At 37.3% G+C, this 10,725-nt stretch overlaps 1 protein-coding gene across 7 annotated transcripts in view; it reads right to left on the bottom strand.

The window, feature by feature from the left end:
- PSD3 (pleckstrin and Sec7 domain containing 3) overlaps positions 1 to 10,725 on the bottom strand; it is a 492,335-nt gene that overhangs the window by 61,160 nt on the left and 420,450 nt on the right. For all 7 annotated transcript variants that reach the window (XM_010846409.1, XM_010846403.1, XM_010846406.1 and 4 more), the window contains one exon: positions 8,248 to 8,318. In XM_010846409.1, the coding sequence (XP_010844711.1) occupies positions 8,248 to 8,318 (71 nt within the window). The remainder of the gene's footprint in view (positions 1 to 8,247; positions 8,319 to 10,725) is intronic.

Genomic DNA, 10,725 nt, shown 5'->3' with positions numbered 1-10,725 from the left:
TGGGAATAGAAGAGAAAGAAGACGAAATATAAATCTCACTGGTAAAGGTAAATACATAGACAAAGACAGGATAATGAAATACTGTAGGAGCAGGGAGCAAATCACATCTAACTGTAGCACGAAAGTTAAAATAGCAAAGTATAAGAGCAACTATAAATACAAAACTTGCTAGTAGATACACAATATAAAAAGAAATAAATTCTCACACCAAGATAAATTATGTGTGAGGACAGAAAAGTAAAAGTGTATATATGTGATTAAAGTTAAGTTGTTATCAGCTTAAAAAGGATGACTTAGAACTATAACCTGTGCTACGTAAGACTCATGGTAACCACGAAGACAGTACCAATGGATGACACGCGAAAGAAGGTGAGAAAGCAATCAAATTACGCTTTTACAAAATATCAACGAAACACAAAGGGAGAGAATAACAAAGGAAAAGTGTCAAAAAAGCCACGAAAGAGAAAACAATTTACAAAATGCTAATAGTAAGTACTTCTGCATCAATAATTACCTTAACTGTAAATGAACTGAAGTCCCTGATCAATACAGAGTCTCTGGATGGATTAAAAAAAAAAAGACCCAGCTGTTTGCTGTAAGACTCACGCTATGCTTAAAGGTACATACAGGCGGAAAATTAAGAACTGGAGAAGGATATTCACGTACAATGTAACCAAAAGACAGCCATATTTATTAGAGACAAAACTGCAAAAAAAGACAAAGAAGGTTATTATATAATGACAAAAGGATCAAATCACCAGGAAGCTGTAATAATTAAAAGTACATATACACCTAATACCAGAACACACAAATGTATGAAGCATATATGGACAGAACTGAAGGGAGAAACTGATAGCAATACAATAATATTAGGGAATTTCTCAATAATAGGCAGAAAATCCAAACATAAGATTAGCAAGGACACAAAGAATAAAATAAACACTGTCGACAAAATGGACGTCAAAGACAGATGAAGAACACTCCATCCAAGAGCAGCAGAATACACGTTCTTCCAAAGTGCACACAGAATGGTCTCCTGGACAGATTACATGTTAGCTTATAAAACAAGTCTCAACAAATTGAAGACACCTGACATCATACCAAGTGTGTTCTAATAACAACAGGACGAAACTAGAAATTAATAGTTGAAAGAAAACAGCACAATTACAAGTATGTGGAAATTAAACAATGTATTCTTGAATAATCAATGGGTCAAAACAGAAATCGTAAGAGAAATCAGAAAATATCTTGAGACAAAGGTAAATGAAAATACAACATAACAAAATTTATGAGATTATAGTACAAGCAACTTTATAGATAAAAAAACAAACAACCTAACTTTACACGTCAAGAAATTAAAATAGAACAAACTAAGCCCAAATTCGTAGAAGGAAGGAAACATTAAGATTAGGGCAAAAGATCAGGCCACCCAGGTCCCACGGCCGGCCACCCTGAGATCCAGCCCCACCCCCAGCAGGCCGACGTTATCCCAGGACCACCTCCAAGCCCTTCAGCCAGCTGCACTGGGCCTGGCCACACAAACCAGCAGTTAGGGAGCCACCACAGAAGGCAGGGCTGGCAGCCACCAGGCCAGGGGCAGCCCTGCTTTCCAGTCCACACACAGCACCCGACTCTGCGACTAAAGAAGGGCCCAACAGCTCACAGAGCGGGCACCCCTAGAGCACACAGCTCTCATGACGAGAGGCGCATGCTGCTGAGCCCCAGAGAACATCTCCTAAATAAGGCCCTTCTCCAAGATTAAGAAGTGTAACTAACCTACCTAAACACATCAAGAAACATCATAATTAAAATGGCAAGGATGAAAGACAAAGGGAGATTCTTAAAATCAGAGAGAGACAAGCCACCAGTTATGTATCAAGGAACTCCCATAAGACTATCAGCTGATTTTACATCAGAAACTTTGCAGGCCAGAAGGAAGTGGCATGATATAATTAAAGTAATGAAAGGGGAAAAAGAGAACACCCTACAGCCAAGAATATTTTAGGGTGTCATTTAGATTTGAAGGAGAGATTAAGAGTTTTACAGACAAGTAAAGTTAAACAGCTCATCACCACTTAACTGGCTTTAAATCACAGAGAGATTTTTAAACTGAAAAAGAAAACACTACAACTAGAAATATGAAACTTATGAAAGGAAAATTCTCATTGGTAAAAGCAAACATATAGTAAAGGTAGTAGATCAAACAGTTATACATCTAGCAGGAACGCTAAAAGAAAAAGTAGTAAAATCATCTATATCCACAGTAAGTAGTTAAGGGATTCAAACACGAAAAGATATAAAATGATGTTTAAAACATTAAATGTGGTGAGAGGTGACTAAAATTGCAGGTTTGTTGGAATATATTCAAACTTCAGTTCAGTTCAGTTCAGTCGCTCAATCGTGTCCGACTCTTTGCGACCCCATGAATCGCAGCACGCCAGGCCTCCCTGTCCATCACCAACTCCCGGAGTTCACTCAGACTCATGTCCATCGAGTCAGTGATGCCATCCAGCCATCTCATCCTCTGTCATCCCCTTCTCCTCCTGCCCCCAATCCCTCCCAGTATACTTAAGTGATCATTAATTTAAAATAAACATACACACACACACACAGACACACAAAAGTACACATGTTTTATATGACCTTCATGGTAACCACAAGGCAGAAATCTGTAACAGATACAGGCACACAAAAAAGAAATGACTCTAAACATAACACAAAGGTAGTCAACAAATCACAAGGGAAGAAAGCAAAAGGAGAAAAAGGAACAAAAAAGAACTACAAAAGATCTCTGAAGCAATAGTATCTGATAAGGAGTTAATATCCTAAATATATAAAGATTCCATATAACCCAACATCAAAACAAAATAAAACAACAAACTGATTGAATTATGGGCAAAGGTTTAAAAAGACATTTTCCAAAGAAGATATACAGATGGCTAACAGATGGATGAAAAGATGCTCAACATCACTAATCATCAAGGAAATGCAAATCAAGATCACAATGAGATATTACCTCATACCTGTCACAATGGCTGTAATCCAAAAGACAACAAATATGTGCTGGCAAGGCTGTGGAGATGGGCATCCCTGGGCACTGTTAGTGGGAATGTAAACTGGTGCAGCCACTATGAAAAGCAGTACAGACATTCCTCAAAAGTTAAAAATTAGAACTATCATAAAGATCCAGCAATTCCACTTCTGGGTAATTTTTTGATGAAAACAAAAAGGCTATTTTAAAATGATTCATGCACTTCTGGGTTCACTGTAGCATTATTTACAATAGATAAGACATGAAAACAACCTAAGTGTGCAGATGAATGTGGCGTATATAAAACATACATAAGAGAGTATTACTAAGCAGTAGAAAAGAATGAAATCTTGCCATTTGTGGTAATATGGAGGGACCTAGAGGCTATTATGCTAACTGAAATATTTCAGAAAAAGCCAAATGATTTCACTCGTATGTACAATCTGAGAAACAAAACCAACATAAAAACCAAAGCAGAAAGAGAGTCACACAGGCAGAAGACAAACCAGTGGTTGCCAGAGGGAGAAAGCGTGGAGGGGAGATTAAGAAGGTAACATTTCCATTACCAAATAAACGAGTCACGAAGATCAAATGTACAGCAAGGGGAATACAGTCAATAAGATATAATAACTTTATAGGGTGACAGAAACTAGACTTCTTGTGGTGCTCATTTTGTAATATACAGAAAGTATCAACTCACTATGTTGAATACTAGAAACTAACAAAGTGCTGTAGGTCAACTATATTTAAATGAAACAAACAAACAAAAGAAAAATAGTAAGTGGGAGAACTGCAAAAAAAAATCAGGATAGCAACCAATATTTGTCAAAGTTGCTCAGAGCCCTTTCTATAAAACGTTGGTGCCAAATACGATGACACAGATACAATCATTAGGGAGTTTACATAGCTTCACTGCAGCCCTTGTTACCAAGGGGACTTTATACACATAAAGGATTCATCTCAACATAACATCAAAACAATAATAAACATCCTGCACCACAGAATGAAATCCTGAAGACATAATAAGCTGGGATACTAGTCACTAGGCTAATTTTTGCTAAATATTTCAAGTTTGGCATAAAGTAGAACTATATTTTCAAAACATACATTTGAGATAACTTGTCTTAAAAACAAAAACCTATCTTTTTGTGCTAAAATAAAAACATTAAATAGTGGTAATTTTTATTGATTTACAAATAATGTCTTAGATGTGAAAACACTAATTTTAGTATCATACTTCAAGTGTGTCCATCTTAACGAAGTTGTCTAAAGACATTTTTGCAAAAGAAGAGTAAATCTTCAAAATACCAGCAGCTAAATAAAATTCATTTCCCTCAAAAAAGAGATTACTACAGAAATAAATGAAATAGAGACTAGAAAACAGAAGGGAAAAAAATCAATGAAATTAAGAGGTTTTTTTTTTAAAATTGAAATAACATTAAAAATGACAATCCTTTAGCTAGACTATTAAAAAAAAGAGAGAAGACGTGAACAAAATAAGAAATGAAAAATGAGACATTACAAGTAGCATCAGAGAAACAAAAATACAGGAAACAACTATGAACAATTACATACCAAAAAACTGGACAATCTAGAAGAAATGGATAAATCCCTAAAACACATGATTTGCCGAAACTGAATCATGAATAAATAAAAATCAGAATGGAACCATAACAGCATGTAGATTTAATCAGTAATCAAAAGCCTGCCAAAAAAGAAAAGTCTAGGACCATTCAGCTTCACAATAAATTCTATCCAACTTTTAAAATGGAACCAATTTAAATTAAAACCAATCTTCTTCAAATTCTTCAAAAAATATTTAAGCAGAGAGAAACTTCTAAAATCATTTCATGAGGCCAGCATATAAAAACCAGAAAAAGATACTACAAGAAAAGAAAACTAGAAGTCAATATCCCTAATGAATATAAATTCAAAAATTATCAACAAAATACCAGCAAACCCAATCCAACATCATATTATGAGAGATGCATACATCATGACCAAGTGGGATTTATCCCTGGACTGCAAGGATGCTCCAACTTACGAAAATCAATTAGTGTGATAAATCACACTGACTTAATAAACGTTCAAATCTCATGATCATCTCCATAGATACAGAAAAAGCATTGAATAAAAATTCAACAACCTTTCACGTGGTAAAAAAACATTCAACAAACTAGGAATAAAAATAAATTACTTCACTATGATAAAGACCATATATAAAAAGTCCACAGCTAACATCATATTTGAGATGGCGAAAAACTGAAGGCTTTTCCTCTAATAAAAGAAAAAGACAAGTTTTTTTTCTTCTCTGATGGTGATGGCTGTATTAAATAGAAGTGCCAAGAGTGGGCATTTTTGTCTTTTTCTTTTATTAGAGGAAAAGCCTTCAGTTATGCCCACTCTTGGCACTTCTATTTAATACAGCCATCACCATCAGAGAAGAAAAAAAACTTAAAGGCATCCAGATTGGAAAGGAAAAAGTAAAATTATCTTTGTTTACAGATTCCATGACTTTAAATACAGAAAACTCTAAAGATTCTACAAAAGAACTGTTAGAAATAAGAAATGAATTCAATGAAGTTGTAGGATACAAAAATAAATTGTACTTCTGTAAACTAATAATGAACAATGTGAAAAGGAAGTTAAGAAAACAATTCCATTTATAACAGCATCAAAAACAATACAATACTTTAGGAATAAACATAATGAAGGAAGTGAAAACCTTATACAATAAAAGATACAAACATTTTTGAGAGAATATAAAGACAAAAATAAATGGAAAGACATCCCATGTTCATGGACTGGAAGACTGAATATTGTCAAAATGCCTATACTATCCAAAGTCATCTACAGATTCAATGCAATCTTTATCAAAATGCCAATGGTAGTTTTTGAAGAAACTGAAAATTTTACATTAACATTGATATGGAGCTATAAAGGATCCTAAATACTCAGTCTTGAGAAAGAACAACAAATTTAGAATCCTCATACTCCCTGACTTCAAAATATATTACAAAGCTATAATAATAAAAATTACAGTAGTGGTATAAAGACACGCATGTGGACCACTGGAATGGTATAAAGACACGCATGTGGACCACCGCAATAGAATAGAGAGCCCAGAAACAATGGCATCAACTTATCTTCCAAATGGTCCCAAAAGCACACCAAGGAGAAAAGAGTCTATTCAACAAACAGTATCAGGAAAACTGGGTATCCATGTGAAAAGAATGCAAGTTCATCCTTAACATACACCACACACAACAGGGAACTCATCATGAACTTAAATGCTTAATACCTTATGAAACTCCTGGAAGACAACACAGAGGAAAAGTTTCTTGGCATTGATACTGGCAACGATTTCTGGTATATGACACCAAAACATCAGGCAACAAAAGCAAAAATAGGGAAAAGGGACACATAAAAGTAAAACCTTCTGCACAACTAACCCTAACCCTAAACCCTAACCCTAAGCCCAGCCCTAACCCTAATTAGGGAAACAAAAGACAGAGTGAAAAGGCCACCTTTGGAATGGGAGAAAAATGCCTGAAAACCATATATATGATAAGGAATTAATGTTCAAAATATGTAAGGAATTCCTACAACTCAATAACAAAAAAACCAAACGACCTGATTAAAAAATGGTCAAAGGATCTGAACAGAGAACACATATATGGTCAACAGGGATATGAAAAAAATGCTCAACCCCCCTAATCATTAGGATTAGGGTAAATCACAGTGTAAATCACAACCAAGTATCCTTTTACACTCGTCAGGATAGCCATTGTTAAACAAAATGTTTTAAAAATAACACATGTTGAAATGCATGTGGAGAAACTGTAACTCCTGGGCATCGCTGGTGTAAATTTAAAACGGTTCAACTGCTATGGAAAACAGCACAGAGGTTCCTAGAAAAATTTAAAGTAGGAGGACCACCCGACCCAGAAATTCCACTTCTGGGAACTGAAACCAGGATTTCAAAGAGTCATCTGTACACCATGTTCTCTGAAGCACTGTTCACAGTAACCAAGAGGTGGACACAACATAAACGCCGATGGACGATTGTACAGAAAAAGAAGAGGAAGTAAACAACGGGACGCTGCTCAGTCACAAAATAGAGGAAAATCCCGTCACGTGCCGGCTGAACATTTAGGACGTTATGTTAGGGGAAATCAGCCAGTCATGGGTGAACACAGCTTGTGCTACTTACGTAAAGCACCTGAGGGAGTCAAACTCACAGAACGGAGAGTAGAACAGTGGCTGCCAGGGCCGTTCATTGGTGGTGTTTGTCAGGCAAGATGGGAAACGTCTAGAGACCCACTGCACAACACGGTGCTTGTACAGTTAAGAACACTGCACTATTAACTTAAAATTTTATTGAGGGAGATCTCATGTTATGTTTTTTTAAATCACATTAAAAAGAAAAAATATTTCCTAACAGTCACCACCGAGGGCAGTGTTGTCACACTTCCGAGCCTCCCTTCACTGCGGAGCTAGAATCCGGCTGGGCCCTCGGAGGGGATGCACCTTCTCCGGGTCAAGACTCAACTTCCCCACCTCCACACACAGAACTAGGGAGGAGGGGCTCCAGGCACTACCCTGAAGAGGCCAGAACATCCCAACTGGATACCAAACTAGCTTCCAGATCTGGGGCCTAGAAGAAAGGATCCTGCCAGGAAATGGTCTGGTCAAACACTTACCCAGGTAACTGGAATACACTTGCATTGTTAAATATCAGGGCTTGAATGAAAATGTGTTTCTAGATTTAGGTAGGATCCAAACAAAGATAAATAACTAAATAGGGATGTAACTTCACATTATAAATATCCACTGAAACAAGTGTTACCACAACCTGTACCCGAACAGACAATATGAAGTCTAACGTATCAACTTATATTCATAATTTCTAATTGAATGTAATTAGAACACAGCTCATCCATTCCCTCTGATCACACACACTCATATAGACATGTATATAATCTTCTATATTTATAAAATGTAATATATACACATATATAAATAAATAATTTCCAAAACAACTTTTTTCACTAGAAACAAACAAACAAAAATCTAAAAAACAGTTTAGACATCAATTAAATAGTCTTTCTGTTTGATGTGGCCTCTTTGTACAAAGTGAGTATTTTCTGCGTAACTTGTCTAATTATCACTCCATAAAGTTTTGTGGGCTTCCTTTCTTGTGTATCTACTTTTACCTTTTGCAGGTAAAGAACTGTTCCCTTTAGCACAGCATAAAAGGTCTTCCATCCGCGCTTGCCTCTTGGAGCTAGAAAAGGAAAACAAATGGGAAAATTTAATTTGACAGAATTTGCATTTTAGAAAGAGAACCTGAAAGGTCAATAGTAACTGTTCTCCAATGCTCCTGGCTTATTTGCTACTGAGACTAACATGGCTCAGTGGTGAAGAATTCGCCTGCAGTGCAGGAGCTGCAGGAGACTCGGGTTTGATCTCTGGGTTGGGAAGATCCCCTGAAGAAGGAGATGGCAACCCACTTCAATATTCTTGCCTGGAAAATTCCATGGACAGAGGAGCCTGTCGGGCTGCAGTCCATAGGGTCCCAAAGAGCCAGACATGACTGAAGCGACTTAGCGTCCATGCACGAAACTAATAATAACTAAAATTTTCTTGAGCCTCACTGTGTAACAGGCAGCATTATCTCATTTAATCCTCACAATAGCCCTGTGAGGTAGGTACTATTATTCTTGTCTTTCTATGAAATTGAAGCACAGAGAAGGAACCTGCTCATGATCACATAACTTGGAAGAGAAGTAGGAATCTGAACCCAGGTGGTAAGGCTCTGCGGTTCGTGCTCCAGTAGAGATAACTTAACGACTGGAAAAGCAAGTGGCATGTTGGAAGTACATGTTAATCTAAGGGCTCATGAACCAGCACCTTCATGGCTTCATCAGAGTTTCTGAGAGACAAAAGAAAAAAGTCTCAGAATACAACAGGACTCCTCTTGGCCTTTCTCCCACACATCCACCACCCAATTGTAACTTTAATTATTACTCCTGTGGTAACCTGTAAGACCTCTCCAGCAGGTGCTGCCACACTGTAGCATGGGTTTTTTTGTCTAAATGTCTCTGAGTAGGCTGTGAATAACCTGAGAACAAGCATCCTTCATCTTCAGAATTCACAGAAACCTAGTATAATGCAAGGCAGACACAAGGCACCTTTATAAAAATTCTCCAGGTGAATTTTCTTCCAGAACTCCTTACAATCCCCATCTTTGTATTGTCCTGGAGTATAAAGTAGAATTTCTGTATTGACTTACATAAAACTTTACAGATTATCCTAAAGTAAAAGCACAGATTAGCAAAACAGTTAACTATTTATTCTTAATCTTAATAAAATTAAAATCTGTAACCAGAAAAGGTTATTACCTTTTCTCTAAGGTTATTACATTTCTCTAAACGTGTCTACTCAACATGTAGGAAGGACATTTATTCTTATTCTGTTATCAAATATTTGACTGCCTTTAACCTGGATGCCTGATAAATCAAAAAGTGTGTTATTTTCAACCACATCTTTTAAATGTCCTTTGACTGAAGAAACCTTAAGCTTGGAAACCAGGTGAAGAGCCACCTACAGAATACAGGTGCTCCTGCCAATACCATACTGAGATATCCACCTGGCAAAAAAAAAAAAAAAAGGACTCAAAACATCCACTCTGCAGGTTTCCAGGGGAAATGAAAAAAAAAAAAAAATCATCCCATATGTTTCTACCATGTAAGGTTTAAAAATGTGCACTCAAAAATAAATGATCAAAAAATGTAGACCATAATCTTCTTTATAAAGGAAAAAGAGTGGCTACTATAAAGAAAGCCACAGATCACTCTACATATACATGAAGTGACAGCTGAGTGCACTGTTAACAGACGTCAAGTTCTGACTTGGGCCGTGTGAGAGCAATGTGCCCGGAAGCGGCCACTGGCTGCAGGAGCTGCTGCGGTGCAGGAGAGAGGTGTGCTGGGCCTTCCGGCTGGAAGGCCGACCAGCTGGTCCACGGCCCTTGTCTCAGACCTCTCCTCTCACCCACCAGCCCTCACTTGGGCACTCCTGACCAGTCCCCCAGCCTCTCAGGACCTCAGCCGCTTCATTTTAAAACGTGGATAATTCATATAACTTAAGATAAAACACTGGCTTAATGCTGGAAAAGAACTCAGAGAAACCCTTCTGTTTTCTATAGGAAGAATGCAGGGCCTGGATCTGAAAGGCTGTTCCCAAAGCCCTAAAACTAATTTAGTGGCATTTGAGATTCCTTCTGTTCAAAGATTTACAAATCAATTTTTCTGCTTTTCAGGTAGAAATCTATTAATCTGTTACTAAGGTTGTTGCCCTAGTATCAGACTTCTGCCCGTCCCCTCAAATGGAAACCAACTCCTCTCATCTAAGTTTCAGGAGGAGGCTACAAAGAGAAAAACAAATTCTGAAAGAGATGGGAATACCAGACCACCTGATCTGCCGCTTGAGAAACCTATATGCAGGTCAGGAAGCAACAGTTAGAACTGGACATGGAACAACAGACTGGTTCCAAATAGGAAAAGGAGTACGTCAAGGCTGTATATTGTCGCCCTGCTTATTTAACTTATATGCAGAGTACATCATGAGAAACGCTGGGCTGGGAGAAGCACAAGCTGGAATCAAGATTGCCGGGAGAAATATCAATAAGC

Source organism: Bison bison, unplaced genomic scaffold (genome assembly GCF_000754665.1).
Source record: "Bison bison bison isolate TAMUID 2011002044 unplaced genomic scaffold, Bison_UMD1.0 scf7180017864236, whole genome shotgun sequence".
NCBI lineage: Eukaryota > Metazoa > Chordata > Mammalia > Artiodactyla > Bovidae > Bison > Bison bison.
The sequence above is the reverse complement of the archived record's forward strand: the minus strand, read 5'-3'. Positions and strand labels throughout refer to the sequence as shown.